Source organism: Chanodichthys erythropterus, chromosome 24, assembly GCF_024489055.1.
Source record: "Chanodichthys erythropterus isolate Z2021 chromosome 24, ASM2448905v1, whole genome shotgun sequence".
NCBI classification, from domain to species: Eukaryota; Metazoa; Chordata; class Actinopteri; order Cypriniformes; family Xenocyprididae; genus Chanodichthys; species Chanodichthys erythropterus.
The window spans coordinates 29,548,384-29,570,648 of record NC_090244.1 but is presented as its reverse complement, the minus strand read 5'-3'; the positions used below and the strand labels follow the sequence as shown (position 1 = coordinate 29,570,648).

The following is a 22,265-nucleotide window of genomic DNA, read 5'->3' as shown; positions in this document are numbered from 1 at the left end:
ACCAATTTCACGTAGGCTACTCCGTCCTCGGACTTTAATCTTCACCACGCTGCAGGAGGAAAATGCCAGAAAATGAACGCTTACTCATGTATTTTTATGGAAATGTATTAACTAAAACGTAGCTTTTATGCATATCTTGGAAATAACATCAGAATAAAACATAAAGTGAAAAAAAAAAAGAAAAGTTAACTTACCATCAGTGGCGTACCGCACGTCTGTGAGGCCCCCCCCGCAAACAATGAGATGGGGCCCCTCCCACAAGCAGTGATGTCATGTGTTAAAATTTGTTGTGCACCTGAGTCCATCTGCCCCACAGTTTACAAAAACTGATTTAACATTGAATCATGTGGTGAATTATCGTTGCATTGATTTATTTGATGTTATTATCGAATAATATTATAGCCTAGCCTATATGATAGGCCTATATAATGTTTAGTGATTTTGATATCGCAGACTAAAATACCGGCAGGAATAAATATTTAGGCTAATTTACCAAGAGAACGGATAAGAGCCGCAACGAGCACTGGCCATGATTTCAGAAACAACACATTCCAGCGGCTAGATCGCCTCTTATTTAACACAGACCTACACATTTCTTATCAAATTGAGATGTTTCTTTCTTTTAGGTACAGTTATTCACCGAGTTTAAATTAATTTTTGAGACGTTTCAGAAAGAGAGCTGAAAAGCGCACCCTGCTTTTTATTTATTCTATTTTACAAAAGTAGCCTACAAGGTGTTGTTGTTATTGTAAGCGTAAATATAAAATTAAATTTTAAAAAAGTAGACCATTTGTAGTCTTGCACTAATCCATAGGCTATCGCCAAAAATGACGGAAGGCCTGTTTTAAGTTGTTTCAGCTGTCATGAGGAGAAAATCCATTAGAACGCGCCGGCGCATTCGTCGGCCAGAGGGATAAAAATGTAGCCAATTTAGTTTCATATTTATATTTAAATATTGGGCTATAGCCTAATATATATATATAGATATTTTTTTTTAAAAATGTCACCTATGTTGATTATGAAAAGTGAATAGCATGACGGATGCGCAATGTCGGGAGACATGCAGCGGGTCAGACATAAGTTTGACCACTTCATTAAGTTTTGTTTTATAGTAAGTCTTTCTTTAAAGTGAATTTTGTTTTGTAGAAATTGTATCTTAATTTCAATCAATGTTTCATCAACCAATTGCCTATATTTAATAAATAGGAAGAAAACCAAGAACGTCGGGTGTGGAATGGATTGCGTAACAAACGAACTCATGTTTCTGCGGCCTTTAAATAAGGCTGAAGCAATAGACGTCTTTCTGTTTTTATTAAATTTCTTTATTACTTTATTACATGTCTTTATTACTTAATTAATTGATAAGATATTTTTGGTCTAACAATATATTTTAGCTGGTCTAAATTCTAAGTTAGACACAAATTTGCGTATAAGGTTCCCTTCTAGACAAGCGCGTAAATTGCTGTTTCGGCCGCAAATTTTCAGTAATTTCGATCGGTGCATCAAATGATGCAGGCCTAAGCTAAATTCATGTAGTTACAGTAAAAGAATAAAGAAATAACTTATTGGCTAGGCTACATTTGGAAAAGAACTTCAGACATTCCGATAGCTGACCATTAGCAGAGCTGGCGATGGGGTAAATGCGTTTGGGCAATATATAATAATATAAATAACAATAATAATGTCTCAGCAAAGACGAACATATTTATTTGTCTCACACGTCCGCTAACAGTAACAGCGCATCAAAGCTTGCTGTTGTCTTGGCTACCTTACAAACGGCGATGGAAACAACAGTGATTAATTTTTCCCCCTTTTGTGGTAATTTAGCACTATTTTCTATGATCTTCTGCTTGCATTTTTGGGCTTCAGTTGGATGCTTTATTTTCATCTTTAGGCAATTGAGTTCAGTTCTAAAAAAAAAAAAAGCAAAGGCTATAAATAGGTGAATCTGCAACGGGGCCCATCATAGGGTGGGGGCCCCCACGCACCGCGGGGGCTGCAGGGGTGTCCCGTACGCCACTGCCTACCATAATGTTGTAGGTTTTCATCTTCATGATGAGTCTGTCATGCGTGAGGAGGTGTGTGGTTGTTTATCGCGGTCATTTAGTAGCCTACTGTATTTACATATACAGTAGGCTAATATTTTCCCAGAATGCATTGAAAATCTACAGTAACATACTGTACACAGCTTATACAGTTGGAAACTGTTAAGAATGCAGTAACAAGCTGTGAAAACTACAAAATCTACAGTAATATGCTGTACTCAGATTCTACAGTAGGGAACTGTTGAGAACACAGTATAATACTGTGAAAACAACATAAATCGTTTACAGTGCAAGAAACATTTAATGTGTACAATTGTACAAAAGATTTGTGTACAATATTTTTTTTTCAGGATTATTTGATGAATAGAAAGTTCAAAAGAACAGTGTTTATCTGAAATCTAATCTTTTGTAACATTATAAATGTCTTTACTGCCACTTTTGATTGATTTAATGCATCCCTGCTGAATAAAAGTATTCATTTCTTTAATTTCTTTTAAAAAAAATAAAAATAAAAATTCTTACTGACCCCAAACTTTCGATTTCAGATAAATGCTGTTCTTTTGAACTTTCTATTCATCAAGGAATCCTGAAAAAAAAAAAAAGTACACAACTGTTTTCAACATTGAAAATAATAATCATAAATGTTTCTTGAGCAGCAAATCATCATATTAGAATGATTTCTGAAGGATCATGTGACACTGAAGACTGGAGTAACGATGCTGAAAATTCAGCTTTGCATCACAGGAATAAATTACTCTTTCAAAGATATTTAAATAGTACACATTTATTTTAAATTGTAATAATATTTCACAATATTACTGTTTTTTTTTTTACTGTATTTTTAATTAAATAAATGTAGCTGAGAACAGCTTCATCTCGGCCAGTGCTTCAGGGATTTGCTGCTCTGTCTTATAGTGCTTAAACATGAGATATAATTCATTTTGGGTTCATAAAATGTGCAATCTTTGGTCTTATTAATCTATTACTTGTTCCTGAGTAAATTGAATTGGGCTATGTTAAATTTAATATTAAGGCTATATTTAACTTACCTCCTGTAGAGCACTGCTTTTGTACGTTTTGTAATAAAATTCCAGATATTGGGGCAAAAATGCCCATGTTTGAGTTTCTGTCTCATATTTAGATCGTATGAGTTGAGTAATATCACACGAGTAACAGAGTGCAACATTACACGTGTGCTGCTTTTGTCACAAATATAACGAGTGCAAATCCAATAGCCTACTGATTTTATACAACAGGTCAGTAAATAAGAAGTTAATATTGCTTTATTTTAGACACAATATTGTCTGTTTTGTTCAGTTTTGCCAGTGAAACTATAAAAACAAAGCAGAACTGTTCATCTCCGTGCAATACACAGCAGTGTTTCATTCCTGACTTGAAGCGGCGCTACACAGACCGATCGGTGCATGACATCAAACTACATATACATACACATGTTGAATCAGATAAAATTGTTACGGACAGAAGGGTAGGAGACAGCAGGTTTGCAGGATATGGTATGTTGATTGACAAACGGCAGTCCAAACACAGGTGAACAGGTAAGTGAATGGTAGATGGAGTCCTTGACAAGTAATAATGGGAATACAGATACTGTCATGCAGGGTTGTGGATGGTGGATGGTTGTAGTGCTGGAAGGGCGAATGGAGACGGAAGGTAAACTCACACACAGACTATATCACAGGAAGACAGGGGAAACACACTGGAATGGAATAGGGATGTCTCTTGGAATCTTTAAAGACAAACATTAAGAGTCCTTTGTATAAAAGAGAACAGACAGTGAACTGAGGTGAGTGGAGTGCTTACGTAGTGCTGTGGTGATGAGTGGATGAATTGCAGGTGCGGGTAATTACTGAGTGGTGGAGTGAGTGCAGGTGATTGCCAGGGAGGATTATGGGAAATTGAGTCCAGAACAGATGGGAACTTTAACAAAAATATTTCTCTCTGAAATTACTTTTCTAATGTGTATGTCACGGACAGAAGAGCAGGAGACAACAGGTTTACAAAGGTGAATGAGTTTATTGACAAACAGCGTGGCAATGACATGATCAGGTGAGTAACTGTGATATAGATAATTATGAAGGTAAACTGAATTGGTAATACTGTCCTTTTCTTGCAGGTGGATGACTCGTGGATGATAGCGGGTGCAGAGATGGATGTAACACACAGGAATACACACAGGAATACAGTAGGGATACACACACACAATCAAACACTTAGCACGAAGACGAGGAAGATCATATATATATCACGTTTGATGCAAGAGATTTTGTGAGATTTCCCATGTTCACAGTCAGGACTTTGGTTGTTTGTGAATTTAATCTGTTCAAAAGTGACTTTAGACTAAACAAATATGGTGGACGACTGGCAACAAGAAATGCCGATACTAGTTGGGACTGCTTTTTACAGAAAATTTGACGAAAAATGGGGATAATGTTTAGTCTGGCTATCACCAGACCAAGCTCAATTTAAAATTGAACATTGGTCTGGGGAGTTTGCTATGTATTTCCTACTGCACAAGAGGCGTGATCAACGAGCATTAGTCACGCAATTGGATACACTGTAATGAATTGCTGTAAAAATTACAGCAATATTTTACAGCCGATGGCTGTATTTTAATAATACAGCATATTGCTGTAAATTGCAATGAATTCCAGGGGCGTGGCGGTTTGAATCAAATTTACAGAATATTGCTGTAAATTTCAAATATACAGAGGCATTATGGGATCTCCAACGGTCAAGATTCGAGTAGCAGCAAGAGGAGTGATTTACAACTGTGGTAAGTGACTTATTATTTCATTTCCCCCCTCAGTCTTTGGTAAATATGTATGTATTTACATTCGCGATTCATATTGGTAACCCCGGATTGACGCATCCTCCGTCTGCGGGGCGCGAAGCAGACTTGCGCGGGGTTTTCCTCAGCGCGGTCGCGGTAGGATCTCACACATTCCCCGGCGCTTTAGCATAGCGGCTATGGGCCAAAAATTAATCATTAGAAACAGTTGGAATTCACGAGAACTTCGTGTTCATCAGCACACTTGGTCGTGATTATTTTATGGCGTAAATCACATTTGTACAGGCAGACAGTCATCTGTTAACGGGCCGAAACGAAAAAGCCTCACGACGCGATCAGGCCGCTCACGGAGGATGTGTCACGCAAAATGGTGCTGCTTAACGCTGTTAACGTAACCAATGTGATGTATTTGTGGACATTTGCTAACTTAAGGTAATGCAAACACTTTAACATCTCTGTTTGATATAAGTTTGCCTTGTATAGTTAATTTAATATTACCATTACCAAAACCAAATCTTTTTTTAACTTGAAATTAAATGTGCTATTTACAGATATGAACAAACTGATCATCCTGTATCTTACTTGTCTTTAGATGTACATTTTATATCTATTGAGGCCTTTAACACAACTACAATTAACTATTTGTTTCTCAACTAGATTAGACATTTATTTTTTAGGGTGAATGTTTTAGATGTCTCTCTATTTTACCCTGGCAAACAAATTAGTTAAATAAGGTGTTTAGATTAGTGGGACATCTAAAACTTTCTGGGAGGTAAGTAATCAGGACTGGAGTTGTAGGCTAATACTGCTCTACCACATGGTATAATTTCAAAAACATGATTACATGCCTCAAAAGCTAAAACCAATCTGAATTCTTGACCCTTTAGGGACTTTGTAGGTATTTATCTGGAGAGAGGAACAAAGACGAAAGGAAAAGTGCCATCTAAAACAACAGGCCACAGTTCAGAAGAAACGGGTTGCGTTCAACCTACATGTTACCACTCTTCTGTGCAAAGTGATGGATTTTCAGTGGAATTTCTGAAATGTAAGAAATACACACACACACCAAGATCTATTTTTCCTTTTATTATATACTTTTATTATTCTATATCTGTATCTGACTGTATCTATCATCCCTCTATCTGTCACTGACTGTATCTGTCATCCCTCTATCAGTCTCTTAAAGTATTATGTTTTGTAATATATCTAATGTATTGTCCTCTTTGTTTCTTTCAATATTTCTAGCCTCTCTTTGCATCCTGGGATGGAACATCATCCGGAGCAGAATTGTTCTTTTTTGATCGCAAGTTTGTTGGACTTGTTGTTTGGCCATGTTGGTATGTTCATGAAGTGATAAAAGTGATCTGGGTTTTAAGAAATGTTTTTATATGACCCTGTTGGTCAAGTTATAGTTATAATTGTATTTCTTTGTGTGAAGGGCCATGATGGCCAATAAGTAATTTAAAAACATTTTCATGACAAAATTTTGTCCCTTTAAAAAATAAAATGATTTTCTAAATAAAAAATAAATTCAAAATAATACACCTTTTATGGCATTTTTTAATGTAAATTTGAAAGATATATTTATTACATTTTGACCGGTTTTTCAAGATTAAGAAGCCTCAAATATCTTTTTTTTGGGAGGGGGGTGAATTAAGTTATGCATTATACAACACTTTATGCAGTTAAAATTTGTTTAAAGCTTATGCAGTTAATAGATTAAATTTAAAATTCAGCTCCCATTAAGTGAGCAATAGCGAAAATATATTGTATACTGCATTTTACATATTCTACTTGACTAAACTACTTGAATGTGTGTATTTGCTATTTAAAGAAGTATGTTAAATGCAGTATACAATATATTTTTTTTGTAAAAATGCAGTATACAAAATATATAAATTACTGTAAATTTTACAGTAAAATACTGGCAGCAGGGTTGCCAGCCAGTTACTGTAATTTTTACAGTAGTGTTTCTGTAATTTAATTTACAGAATTTTACTGTAATCGAGAATACAGTAAAATTCTGTAAATTAAATTACAGAAACACTACTGTAAAAATTACAGTAACTGGCTGGCAACCCTACTGCCAGTATTTTACTGTAAAATTTACAGTAACTTTTTAACAGTGTAGTCCTTCAACCAATCAGATCAACGATCCGGGTGACGTACTTTGCAGAGCGATGCGAAAACTCCAGACAGGTTGTGCAAAAAAACATGAAAGTGATCGGTATTTACACCCACTCAAGCAATTTGTAGAAGCAGGAGACGAAACATATAGAGCAAATAATAAAAATTTTGTCTACCATCAAGGGGCATTGAAGTAAAAGAGTCCTGTACTCACATCGTGAAGCAAACCACCAAAATAACAGCAGAGAATCATTGTGTGTCATCAATCGCCGTTTGTAATCTTCCTGTGAAGAGACTGTCGGATCAACGCTCTGCTACATTTCTCTCAGATAAGGTAAATGCTTAACACAGTCGGCGTCACTGTGATTGTGCATTGTTATTTTGGAGTGACGTCGTGCGAGAGACGGGTAGATCAGATAGAAGGCTTGTTCGAGATGCATCGGCGCTGCGCAGACCGATCGGCGAATGACATCAAAGTACCGCGAGAGCGACTGGAGACCAGACGACTCCTTATGCTTTTGAATCGCTCTCGCGGTACTTTGATGTCATACACCGATCGGTCTGCGCAGCGCCGATGCATCTCGAACAAGCCTAGAGTTTAAAAGCTGCTTGCCGTCGCTTCTCTATCGTCATCGTGTTATACCCGCCAATAGCGAGCAAGGTGGATAAGCCCATCTGTGATTGGTTCCCGCAAAAGTGTGACAGCGCAGCAGAAGTGAATACACGGGTTTCCAGACTGAGTTGCCGAGTGAAATCAAATTGCCGGCAGATTAGGCTGGGTTTACCCAGACTAGATAATGTTTGGATGAAGCTGTGGAGACGGTGTGAACATGTATTTCAGATGTTACAGATGGAGGACTCACCTTCCGTTAGCTCTTTTTGATTGGGTATCGTTTTATTTCACGTGATAATCTACAGAGCGTGTGTGCATTTGTTCTCAGTTCCCCCACACAACATGATTTCTGATCGTACATTTTCAAAATGTTAAATATTTGCGATTCACAATCAGGGCGGCTCTGACAGTCTTCCGAACAGATTCAGTCACTCTTAACACATCTCAGGAAAATCTGATAAAATAATCTGAAGAACCATCAAGACAATCAGGACTTTACTTATATAATAAATATAATATTAATAAATAATATTTATTTATAATATATTTACACATTTATTGTTGTGTTTCCTCTATATTTTGTAAGACAGTCAGAATGTAAATGATCATTCTGTAAATCTAGTGTATATTAGTTTGTCTGTTGTAAATCCTGCCCACTTGTTTGCATTGTGACACATGCTTCAGTGCTCTGAGAGTGTTTATAGTGCTGTGAGTTTAACACTTCATGACTGAGAGCAGAACAGAACACAATCTTCATCATCACACAAGACAAAAGAACAACAATGAACACAATCACCTTCTTCATCTGGACTCTGTCTGTCTGTATTCAAGGTAAATGTTTCAATAAAATGTCATGCTAAAATATAATAACATCATCATCAGTTAATCTTATCCAAATATTCTGCTGTTTCTATCAGGTTTCAGTGGACAGGTGACTGTGACTCAAACTCCTTCTGTAAAAACGGTTCAGATTGGTGAATCAGTGACTATAAACTGCAAAACAAACACAGCAGTGTATGATGGCTGTCCAGGTTCATATACTTGTATGGCCTGGTACCAGCAGAAACCTGGAGAAGCTCCTAAACTCCTCATATATGCAGCATCAATCCGTAATACTGGAACTCCATCTAGATTCAGTGGCAGTGGATCTGGCAGTGATTTCACTCTGACCATCAGTGGAGTCCAGACTGAAGATACAGGAGATTATTACTGTCAGAGTTTACACGGTGCTGGAGTGTTCACACAGTGATAAAGAGTGGTACAAAAACCTCGGTCAGTCAGACGTCACAGTGATGCACTGATACAGCTGAGAGATACTGCAGCTGCTGATGGAGGAACACAAACAACACAATGTTTTATCACACCTTTCAGAGCAAGACATTATTTATTTATTACGATTTATTTAATAAACATGTAACATACAATCTTATATCACTTACTAAACTGGACTAAAATCTGGAGAAGCTCGTCCCTGGAAACTTTCACTACAGTATTATAGTGATATAATAAAAGTTTAATATTGCTGTCATGTTAATTACATTTTTAGTATTTTTGGAATAAAATGCCTCCTCCTCGGTTCTGCCAAGGCTAATTTCTCCAAATATTTTAAACACACAAATGAATTATATTTTTATACTTTTTTCCACACAGCTTAATTGTAAATGCTGCATAAATATTCTGATATTTACTTTGACTTTCCTCTATTTCCTTCACTATCAGTAAAAAAATCTGATGTTGAACAAACAGCCGTGTATGACACATAATTACTCACGATCACAATAATTACTGAAGATCAGGTTATAAATGGAGGTGAAACAGTGGCAGGTCTAGAGTTTGTTAACAGCGGGGTTTGTCGCCCTCTGCTGGTTTGCTCTTGAAGAGCCTCTTGAGGAAGCAGAGCTGCAGGTATCCAGCGGTGATGATGACGAGACTCTGAACAGCAGTCCAGATGTTCACATAAGTGGAGTTGGACTGAAGCAGGTAGAAATCAGCTCCTCGTCTCATTCGCTCGTAGTTGTAGTGACGCCACATGAGGAAGACAAACTTCTGCAGTCTGATGCTGCTCTGCTGTGTGCAGGTCAAGTTTATTCAGTTGGGTGGCAGGAAAAAAAAAAAAAAAATATATATATATATATATATATATATATATATATATATATATATATATATATATATATATATGTGTGTGTGTGTGTGTGGAATACAAGAAATCTCTTTTTTTTCTGTCAAAAAGAACAAAATATAGGCAATGAGTGTCCAGTTTTTTAATAAGCTATCTGGTATAGCTCACTAAACTCCCCACTGAAAGGGTTTTAGGACAAGCACGGCGGATACAACTCGAGCCTTTATTGTGTACAAATGCACAATAATCATCCACAAGCTAGTTATGTGTGACGTTTTAGCTTGTCACTTAACTAATCAGTTAGTTCGATTGCTAGGTTGTAAACCTACAATGAAACACACACAAAAAAACAAAACAAAACAAAACATCAGAATTAACTAGTGAAATTATACAATCATAAGATATTAATTCTTAATCTGAATTACTAGCAATGCCAGTTTACAGACACTCACCGGCAAGCGTACCAGTCCTGATCCAACAACAGAATGAAAATGAACATAGGCGGCGCCTGCGCACTGACTAACTACGCATATACATATACATAATCTGGTGACTAGGAACGATAATAAAACATATCTGTAACCTAGTAAGATTAACACAGATGAAATATAACATAAATGTGCTCACATTTAGAATGAGATGGTAAATATAAATACTTATTTCTTCAAATACCCCAGAACATAATAATAACATCTATCACTAATGATATGCATATGTAAAATAATAGCGACACCTACTGGAAAGTTCTACACCTCCCACTTGGTCTACTGATTCTAGAATCCAAGTAGGCCACCATAACCAAACAATTCACTTCTAGATATGAAATTATATCCATGACCATGCAAATAACATTGCATACTTGAATATGAACGTATCATGTTACAACATGAATAACTATCTTCATGGTAGTTTTAATGTCCAAAACAACACACATTGTCCTTGATAATATTACGACCTCCTTTACCGAAACACACTACCAGCCTCGGGGAAGATGGTAGTGGGGAAAGTTTCGATCCTTCACCGAAACACACCATGGTGGGGATTCTTTACTGCTCCTCCACTGGAAGCAGAACCACCAACCTCCTAACATCCCTGTGGAGGATGGTGGAGGGATAGTTCTCCTCACCTCGGTTTCTCTTGAACTGTCTGCCGGAAACTGGACAACTTCGACATGTTGCCACTCTCACATCTCGTACTACACCCCTCGCATCAGGACACACCTCCACGACTCGACCCAGCCTGAACTGGCCCCTCAGTGCGTTCTGATCAGCTAACCATACCAGATCACCCACTGCAACATTTCTAGCAGGCGCGTGCCACTTCTGGCGGATGTAGAGGTTTGGACCTGCCAGCAGGCTCCATCGCTTCCAGAATTTATCAGCCTCAATCTGGATTGTCCTCAGACGCACGACAGGGTAAGTTGGATACTCAAAACCTCGGGAGTCCCCATTGGGACCTGCACGACCGAGCAGAAGTGAGTTGGGAGTGATTACTTCCACAGTCTCATCTTGTACCTGAGCTCTGGCACCAATAGGTCTCTCATTTGACAGATTAGCAGCCAGGTATAGAAGGGTCTGGAATTCCAGTGCTGTCAGATTACATTCCTTGCCAACACTACTTAAAGCTCTCTTAAGGCGAGACACTACAGGTGAATAGGGATTTTTTTTTTTTAATTAATAGATATCACTGTGAAACTTCTCCAGTTTATTACTGGCATAAACATAAGAAAAAAATGTATTACAAATTTTGTGTAAATGTATGTTTTAATATGCAAATGAGGCCTTATATACTTAAATATATGCTCATTTGCATACATTTCCAAAAACAAAATCTGAAAATTGGAATGGTCCAGGTTTAAAATTTTTGGTTATATTTGTTGACATATTAGATGAAAGGGCTTTTTACAGAAGGGATTCTGGATATCTTATTTTGTGCTTTAGTAAATTAGAGAATACTGACAATAGCCTTAAAAAACCTATTTTCGCCATGTTTTTTTTTTTTAGTAAAATGACCTATAATTCAGGATAGGAATGATATATCAACAAATCCCTCTGTAAAAGCCTTCAGAATATAGTTAAGTATAAGTCTGGAAAAGTTGGTGCTGGTAGGTGCTACTGAAGTGGATATATCTGACTCTGAGTGTGAGAAAAAACTCATTTTGAGAAAACGGCCTTTAAAGTTTTTATATTGTATAAGTTCATTTATTTCTATTGAAACCTCCGACCTACAAACAAAATATATATTCAGTTTATTAATATCAGTATTATGTAATATTTAAAACACATGGAAATTGATAAATGAATAAATTATTAATAGCAATAGCCTTAAGCTGAAGAGAACTACCATAACAAACACACATAACAGCAGTCACAAAAACTGCAAACTTCTGCAGTAGGCTACCTATCTCTCTCACACAGACTACACTCCAGCAACACACTACTACAGAACCCATGATTCTGTGGATCGATGTTAATTTTCAGCCCTGATCCAGCACAGTTAGGACAACACAAACACATGCCTAATTCATACAATCGTGTGACGTGAATTATGAGCCATTCCTGTGTGGTGCGGCTGTCATTTCCAATCCCTCCAACACACTCTTTCCCTTTCCAAACAATAGGTTACGCGATGAGACACTCGCTGATGGGGTTTCATCGTCTAATCTGTTGTTTACTTTCATTTTACTAGCTCTTGCAAGTGACAGCTGTTGCCGTATTTTGATTTCGGTGTTGTCGGCATTTTCTCTCAGGCGCAGAATAAACAATGAAGCGTGACGCCTGAGAACCAATCACGTAGTCGGAAATTCACATCGATCAATCAGATGTGGTTTTCGGCTGTTTCGGTTGGTTATTTCTACAAAGGAAATGTCCATATTTGGATTAGACAGCGCTGTTAATGAGACTGAGAGCTTTACAATGATACGAGGCATGACATATTTCTGTGAATGGAGACGGCACGGGAGCTTGCGTTAGAATGCTAACTTTTGGTGATTTCCGATAGAAATCCAAAGGCGCAAGTTGATAAAATATAATGAAATAACCACCTTAATGTGTAATGTTGACATATTTTTTATTTTGACATGAAAGCTTACATGTTATGGGAGCAAACTGGCCCAAAATCTCAAAATTGACCACTGCATGAAAAAAACGATGTTTTCACCTGCCGTGTCTCGCCTTAAGTACACCAACTGCTGCCTCGGCTGCTCCATTTCAATGGGGAGAGTCCGCCGGGTGAAACACCCACGTCCAGTCAGTTCCTCCAACTATTGCCTTCTTCTGGATCTGATCCTTGTCGATGTTACTTAGGAACTCATAAAGCTCCTGTAACACAGGTCTGGCACCCACAAAGTTGGTCCCTTGGTCCGACCAGAGCTTTCTTGGGTGACCCCTGAGAGCTGTGAAGCGCTGGTATGCTTTCAGGAATCCTTCCGTCGACACATCTTCCACAATGTCAGCATGTACTGCTCTCGAAGCCATACAGCTGAACACCACGCCCCAGACTTTCATCTCCGCTCTTCGTCTTACAGTATCTTTAACAACATAAGGACCGAAAAGGTCTAACGTCGTAAACTCGAATGGTGCGGCTGGTTTAGTTCGTTCAAGGGGAAGTTCACTTATCACCTGTTTACACATTCTTGCCTTGATCTTCCGACAATGCATACAAGAATCAACAACATTTCTGGCAATCCTTGAACCCATCACTACCCATGCTTTAGACCTCACATGGAGGAGTGTGCCAGTAACCCCTTCGTGGTTAGTTTCATGGGCCTCTCTCACGAGAAGAGTGCTGATCCACGCCTTGTAGGGAACCAAGGGTACACCAATCTCTCCCTGAGTCAAAGCCTGGACTCTACCATGACATCTCAGGAGCCCTGAAGCCTCATCCTTACTGACAACGAGTCTGTTTAGTGTTGTCACAGGAAACATAACTCCATTCTGGGCGGCTAAGCACAGGTCTTCGAATGCAGCTTTGCGTTCCTTTACTGTCAATACTGCCTCCCACTTTGCTGGCTTGGAGGCCCTGCCTACACGGGCCAACCACTTCTTTACAGCTCTGCGGACATAACCAACTACTCCACAAAGTCTAGTAAGAGAACTGCACCTTGTTGGATCCACTTGGTCTATGAGCGCGGCTCCCCACAGAATCTTCTTCTCCTTAGTCTCAGTTAAGGTCAATTCCATCCCATTTTCGGAGGACACTGGAGCCCCGCTTACTCCATCTGTGACTATTGGATCTTAACCACCAGGACTGCCAGGATTTAACAGTTTCTTGGCTTGAATTCTGGTAAGGACTGCTGAAAAGGCCTTTTTATGGAGTCTACTCACTACCTCTCTAGCATCAGCTGCCACTTCCGAGGCGGACTTTATGGGCCAACCCTCGACCGGACCAGACAGAAACTCGAGACCTTTCTGCCACACAGAATTCTCACCCAGCAGTTCAGGAGAGCACCCTCTCGTGACTAGATCAGCGACGTTGACCTCGCCCGGTATCCACCACCAGTCAGTTACAGCTCCAGCCTTCTGAATCTCCCCGATTTGGTTCGCAAAGAATGTCTGGAACCCGTAACTATCTCTCTGGATGGCTCCAAGCACCGTCTGACTGTCAATGAAATGATGCCACTTCTCCATGTCCAATCGTCCATGCTTCAAAACATATCCTTTCAGACGTGTGGCAAAGACAGCTCCACACACCTCAGCCTTGACGGCATCACCTTTCTGGTTGAGAGGAGTTAACTTGGCCTTTGACTCTACCAGCCGAGTGACCACAACATCTGACGTCTCCCATCGCAAGTACAGCACTGCACCATAGGACTCACAGCTCCCGTCAGAAAACGTGATTCCCCAGGGTCTACCCTTCCAGCCAGAAGTCGTGAGGCTTCTGTAGAACTTGATGCTACTCAGACGAGCGTACTCCTTGAACAGTTCAATTGCCTTTCTTCTGAGGTCGTCAGAGAGAGGTTCATCCCAGGTATCTTTAGTAAGCTATCCAGCTTCCTGGAAGGCTCTTCTCACAAGGATTACTCCTTTCTGTTTTACAGGAGTTACCAAACCGATCGGGTCATACAGACCAGCGATTTGGCTCAGTAGAACACGAGGAGTAAGTGGGTTTGGCGTTTTTGCTTTCACTTCTTCTTCAGTGAGGTCAATCTCAGTTCTCATCTTCTTCTTCCTACTGGAGAAGTTGATAGAGACCATCACAAAGAGTTTGTCCTCTTGCATGAGGTAACCAACCCCCAGGGCTTTGTTATCTTCCTCCCTTAACTGGTTGGGCAACGCCAGTGTCACTGGCATGGACTCTGTCCTGACTCTCCTTCCACTTTGACCAGACCGGATCCACGGCTTGAGGTAGAAGCCTCCTGCTATCAGTATCTTCTCCACTCCCTCTTGAATCTTGTCTAGACGGTTTGGGTAATTGTGGGACGTGAGGAGATCATCGACATAGGAGTCTTCCTCGATGACCCTTCTTTCCTCCTTCATATCAGAGAACTGGGGTAACTTCGTGGTTTCTGTCGACTTTGCCTTGTTAGTACAGGCTCTGCGGACAGCCTCCAACTGGTGGGGAGTCAGTCCTAACTCGGCGAACACAGCTTCTTGCTCCTCTGTCGGACCTCGAGTTCCCCTCTTTTCCTCTGCTTTGTTTTCCCTCCTAGCAGCGTCCTTCTTTGTTGATGCTTTAGGGCAAAGGAAATAGTGGTGGTCCGCTGGAGTGCTGCCTTTCTTACATTCTTCTTTACGACAGAGAAACTTTGGAGTGCAGTCACTCTCGACTCCGTGAACATCCAAACACTTTGTACATGCTTTTACTTTTTTCAGTTGAGCTTTCTTCTCTGACAGATTGGCTTTTCTGAAAGTTTTACAACGAAACAGTTTACCACCGTGATCTCCATCACCACACACGGCACATGGTAACTGCTTGGAGTCCCTTTTGACTTCACTTGCTGAAGTCTTATTGAACGACTTCTTCTCTCTGAACCTGTCACCTGGTTTCTCCCAGTGGCTTGATCTCCCAGGAGCATTAGCAGGCCATGGTTTGCTGGGTAGCAACTGCTCCAACCTCACAAGCAACGACTTTTGGTCTTCCAGGAACATCAAGAGCCTGTCGAAACGGTTTCCAGGATGGACGTCATTCACAGGGTTTCTCACACACATGAGCCATTCTCTCTTCATAACTTCAGGGAGTTTACTCTCCAAACACCGAATCACCAGCTGATTCCGTACAGCGTCTTCACACCCCAGGTCTGTGAGGTCCAATACCGCCCTCTCCACTGCTAGAATCAACTCTAATGTCTCTCGTGGCTGATGGTTCTTTACAGCAGGTCGTGATTGAAGCTCCAACACGATCTCTTCGGCCGTTTGTGCTTTGTCACCATAACGGCTCTCCAATTCCCTGAAGATATCGTTTGCATCTCTGCAGCGCAACAGCCTGAGTTCACTTTTCACAGACTCACTTATACTGTCTAGTAAGTGAAGTTTCTTGCATTCCCTTGACCCCGTAGGCTCCGCTTGCGCCTGGATACTCTCCCATTCAGCCTTCCAATGCCAATAATCCCTCCTGTCCCCGGATAATTTAGGTAAGCTTATGGGAGTGAGCCTTATTTTTGGTCGGGCCCACTGATAGCTGTTATCCCCACCGGCGTACGAACCAGGGCTACTATATGGCATGCTACTACTTTGTCCCATGCTGAGATTGACAGGCGGAGCAGCACGATTGCTTAACAGTTGTGGCGTGCTGGCAAGAGTTGGAGGTAGGGCAAAACTGACACCAAGTCCACTATCAGACCTTCTTGACTGTAGAATGGGCTGTGACGTTTGTTGGGGGGTATTGTGTGCGGTAGCTGCAACATACCTGCTTTGAGGTTGACTAGTGACTGAAGAACCTTGAGCAGCAGAGGTAGAGATGCCTGCTCTGTCTGTAGACATGAATGAAAGCAACCCAGTCTCATATGAAAACGTATCCTGACTACGTTGGTCCAAAGTGCAAAACGTAGAGGGGTTACAATAATGGCCCTTAAATTGTATGACTGTTACATTTTTTTTTGCCTATTGTTTTGCGTCCAAGTCACGTGACTTTAGAGAGCCCGGCCGTGAAAACAAAAAAACATGGCGGACGTTTCTCTACTTTTTAGTGAAAAAACAATATTTTGAGTTAGTTTCTGCATAAAAATAAGTTTTGATTACATTTTTAGCGAGAAATATATATTCTATTTTCATAATATTCACTCAGTGAATGTACATAATCACTCGCTTGCGCGTTGTTGCAAAGATTTTTCAGATCTCGCCAGAATAATGTGAAACTGCTACGTTTTGGTTGCTATGGACAATATTTTGAGTTAGTTTCTGCATAAAAATAAGGTTTGATTACATTTTTAGCGAGAAATATATATTCTATTTTCATAATATTCACTCAGTGAATGTACATAATCACTCGCTTGCGCGTTGTTGCAAAGATTTTTCTGATCTCGCCAGAATAATGTGAAACTGCTACGTTTTGGTTGCTATGAACAATATTTTATTTTCTGCATCAAAATAAGGTTTGATTACATTTTAAGCAAAAAATATATATTATTTATTTTCATAATATTCATTCAGTGAATGTACATAATCACTCGCTTGCGCGTTGTTGCAAAGATTTATCTGATCTCGCCAGAATAATGTGAAACTGCTACGTTTTGGTTGCTATGAACAATATTTTATTTTCTGCATCAAAATAAGGTTTGATTACATTTTAAGCAAAAAATATATATTATTTATTTTCATAATATTCATTCAGTGAATGTACATAATCACTCGCTTGCGCGTTGTTGCAAAGATTTATCTGATCTCGCCAGAATAATGTGAAACTGCTACGTTTTGGTTGCTATGAACAATATTTTATTTTCTGCATCAAAATAAGGTTTGATTACATTTTAAGCAAAAAATATATATTATTTATTTTCATAATATTCACTCAGTGAATGTACATAATCACTCGCTTGCGCGTTGTTGCAAAGATTTTTCAGATCTCGCCAGAATAATGTGAAACTGCTACGTTTTGGTTGCTATGGACAATATTTTGAGTTAGTTTCTGCATAAAAATAAGGTTTGATTACATTTTTAGCGAGAAATATATATTCTATTTTCATAATATTCACTCAGTGAATGTACATAATCACTCGCTTGCGCGTTGTTGCAAAGATTTTTCTGATCTCGCCAGAATAATGTGAAACTGCTACGTTTTGGTTGCTATGAACAATATTTTATTTTCTGCATCAAAATAAGGTTTGATTACATTTTAAGCAAAAAATATATATTATTTATTTTCATAATATTCATTCAGTGAATGTACATAATCACTCGCTTGCGCGTTGTTGCAAAGATTTATCTGATCTCGCCAGAATAATGTGAAACTGCTACGTTTTGGTTGCTATGAACAATATTTTGAGTTAGTTTCTGCATAAAAATAAGGTTTGATTACATTTTTAGCGAGAAATATATATTCTATTTTCATAATATTCACTCAGTGAATGTCAACCCGTTCTCACTCCTGACCGTTCTCACGCTGAAGAAGTCTCCTTCAGAACACATCGCGATATTTGGCATCAGTTCGCGTGTGCTGGATGTTGGTAAGTAGTCGTAAATACGCTGTTCTAATGTTTGATATAATGTCTTTTCTGTTTGCAGATATTAATCAGATTAACGTTAGCTCCCTCATGTTCAGTCACTGCATTATATCTGTCACCTCCGCTGAGGTTTTGCTTTTCATTGCTTTCTATATTAAATACTAAACTAGGGTGATTAAACACTGTCACGTGACGTGCAATATATTGCACAATATATATAACATATTCAAATCAGGTTCAAAGTAGTACAAGTGTAGTTTCAAAATGGTATTTGTTGTAGAAGCACGGTAAAAAACAACACTTACCATGCTTTTTACCACAGTATTGGTCGTTTTAATGTGATTTTTGTTGTAAATACAGAGTAACCACAACACTTATCATGCTTTTAATGCCTAATAATGTTAAATCCCAAAACTGTAAGATCAATAAGAACTTCTTTCCTATATATATTTATATATAAACCTATATATTATAAATAATGATATTTTCTTTTCTCTTGTTTTAGCTGAAAAGACAAAAAGGGCCTTTCGGAAATGGATGGAGACAGAAAGCTGCAAAGGCAAATAATTGCAATGGTATGTGTGTGTTGCTTTTAACCCTTTATCAAACATTTTATCAAGCATTTGTTAAATAGTCTCACAGTAAATTAAAATTAAAGTCAAATCCTGTACATATTTATCACCTTATTTGTAAATCAGTTGTGCCCCTTCTTGGACAGTTGGACGTCCCACACATAAAAGTTTATATTAATTCCATTGAATTCTTTAAAATGATTACAGATTGGGCCCAAAATGTTCCAATGATACATGATGTCTCTCCGCACCTCATAACTACCTCTGTTTGCAAGAGTGGAAATTATCATTTGACTTGTCACATGACATCAGATATTCAATTATTTTGTCATAATCAAAATAATTGAATATCTGATGTCTATTCAATATCTAATCAGTTACACTGCTGATAATGTCCTGCTTGCATGTGAAACATGTTATTTTTTTATTTATTCTTTTAAATATAAATATAGCTTGCTATTAAAGACATATGTTTAATCATGGAAATGCCCACATATCAGTGAACTTATTACATAAATGCATTTAACATTTAATTATGCAACACTCTTTACAGAAGGAAATCCTACAGTTATGTGTAAATTGACAACTTGAATGTGATGTAATAAATTTACCTTCCTTTCTGTCTTGCAGGATTACTTGCAGATTACTTAGTCCTTCTTTTTAGGATCTCTACAACATCAAACTCAACAGCTCTTTTAAGAGCCGACCCTCACAAGAGCTACTAGTGAGTCGCTGCAAACCTGCCGTGATCAGCCCTTTCCAGGTAAAGTTTCTAGATATTTAAATCAGTATTTACTCATCAAATGCTCTCCTGGATGGTATGGTAAATTAACTTATTTATAACTGTCTCAATTTGTATGTTTTAAGAACAAGAGTAATTGCACACAGAGTAAGTAGAGACTTTCTTGTTTTTCTGTGCAGAGAAGGAAGACCAGTCCTTATATCAAAGCAAGCTCATCGAAGTCCTTTGTTTAGGGTGAGGAAGGAACATGACCATCTCATGCCCAAAGAAGACAGAAGTCCATTGGTATGTCTTGTGTTGAGGCAACGCTGTAATATGTAGTACAGAATTAAGACTATTAAGTTCTTAAAAAGTTCTTAAAAACTGTTCCTTCTGTTTTTTTTTTTGTTTGTTTGTTTGTTTGTTTTTTTTAGATAAAAGCAGACAGGGAAGCTTTGGAAGATAATGAGTTAATATAATATAATATAGTATAATAGGAATTAAATAGTAAATGTTCTTTAAATTATGTGTAATACCTAGTTTTTTTGGCTTGAAATAAGGCCTTATACTGCACAGACCTAAAACATTGTATTTGTGTTTTAAAACAGATAGCAAGTGAAGTCACTAACAGAAGATCCTAGAGGAAAAACGACTGATGTGCAGCTACGGAGGAACACAAGAGGCAGAAACTATGCATGGCCATGGCTTCTTCATGAGTACGGTAAGTCCTGTGCCTATTCTTAATTCTTGCCTTAAAGTTTTTATTGCAGTATTTTAACAATTTTACATTGTACAGGTTATCACTTGGTTTTTGACCAAATTATGCTCTTGAAACAAGAAACAGAAGAGTATGTTGTCCTGAAAGAAATCAAGGCTCAAAAGAGAGCATGCCTTTCTAAAAGATCTTTTAAAACAGGTTGCTGTTAATATGGGTAAAACAGTTTTTGTTCAGTACTTAGCTTACAGTCTGTGCTGCATTATATTATGTACTGCTGTTTTGTAAAGTTAAATCAGGAACAGGCAACTCTAGCCCTTTTGCTGTCTCCTTTTTGAGGTGGAGAGTTTACCTCCAACCATAATTGAGCACACCTGAAAATTTTAACCAAAGTCTTCAGGTGTACTTATAGACAGTTATAGGCAGTTGGGTTTGAGGTTGAGGCTAAATCTGCAGGACCGTGGACGCTGAGGGCCAGAGTAGCCCACCACTGTTTAAATCATGCAGAACATAAGCTGACCTGGCTGTCCATTAAACTACTTAACTTGAATTGTGTGTTTTTTTGTTTTACTTTTAGACCAGGACTGAAGAACGCCTGACAATGGGATGTTAAGACTTCTTCCTCTGGTTGAGAAAAAGCTACAGCACATCAGTGATCACATCTTCTGGTCATCAGTTGTACTGTAGAGTACAACTGAACAAACTGTTTAGAAGAAGAAGAACATGAACATGATAGAGACATGTACAGGGAAGAGCAAGAACCCAGTTCAGCTGTGATAATGAATTTTATTTTAAACTCAATATCAAATCTGTTTTCTGGATCATAGTTGACTGGATGGGATTCTGTGGCGCTCATTTGTGCAATAGGAGTAAAGTCTGTGAATGGATTATTATGACGTTAACGTATTTTTGAAGACACGTTTTTATTTATCTTGAATCTCATTTGTCTTTATGCAAATTTCAACCTTATGCTGTATCCTCCAATAAAGTGTTGTGTAATAAATTATGGTGAACGTGGTGTTTGGTAGAGTAAATACAATTTAACTAAGCTGAGTTTATTTCATAATTTAAAAAAATGACATATAATTTCCATGATTGTTTTACTTATTAATACATAAATATATATTACATAAATATTTTCGATCTAATTCATGATATTTGGGACAACAATGCACCAAAAGTTGCATATACTTTCATGTTGTGACAAGGATGGCAGTTTCCAGATAAATAAAGGGAAGGAATGTGAATAAAGAGAGGCTGCAGTGGGTTATACTGATACAAACACTTCAAGCAGAGCTGAAGAAGATCGATGTTGATCATTCTGGTACATCTACTACTGCATTCAAAATGACAGCTGGACATTACTGATGTCAGGCATGTGAGGAGCAAGAAGAGGGGGTGATAATGACATTTTGGCACAGTTTCTTATTTTACTGAATAGTGCATTATCCTTGTGTAACAGTAATAGTGAAGTGTAAATATAAATAGTTTTTAGTTTACTGCCAACACTGGCAGCTGGATAATGGCAAGTTGTTGTGGGTTCATCCATTATATTTATTGGTGTTCATACAAAAAAAAGCAAAGAAATAATCAACTACTATTCAATTAATCAATTATTATTATTATTATTGTATTACAACATTTTGTTATAATATTTCCATATTTCATCAGATGGTCTCACAATACCCATCAAAAACCTATACAAGCATGATGTTAGAATGGAAAATGAGGAAATGATAAAATACTCCAATATTTAAATGTGATTCAACAAAGTTTGTTATCCATGATGAGGAGTACACACCCGTGTAGATTTTAATGCCCTTCCACCCCCAAGGGGCCAGTACCGGCCCCTGGAAGAGCAAAAAAATGCACATTTCAAATGGCTGTAACTCAAAGTCCGGTTAGCGTATCAAAGAGAAAATCAACAGGACAACTGCTTATG

At 38.3% G+C, this 22,265-nt stretch overlaps 1 long non-coding RNA gene, 1 pseudogene and 1 gene segment (V, D, J or C); 2 read left to right on the top strand and 1 right to left on the bottom strand.

Annotated features, from left to right (window-relative positions):
* The first annotated feature begins 8,302 nt into the window (after positions 1 to 8,302).
* On the top strand, positions 8,303 to 9,287 carry LOC137015411 (Ig kappa chain V region K29-213-like). The segment is given in 2 exon segments: positions 8,303 to 8,425; positions 8,512 to 9,287. Coding segments are annotated over 2 exon segments (381 nt in total).
* A 143-nt stretch (positions 9,288 to 9,430) lies between these two features.
* LOC137014841 (transmembrane emp24 domain-containing protein 6-like) overlaps positions 9,431 to 22,265 on the bottom strand; it is a 124,614-nt pseudogene continuing 111,779 nt past the window's right edge.
* LOC137014578 (uncharacterized) lies at positions 18,823 to 21,743 on the top strand. Its single transcript, XR_010893866.1, has 5 exons — positions 18,823 to 18,890; positions 19,518 to 19,650; positions 19,809 to 19,914; positions 20,217 to 20,329; positions 20,901 to 21,743. It is a non-coding gene; the product is annotated as an uncharacterized lncRNA (long non-coding RNA).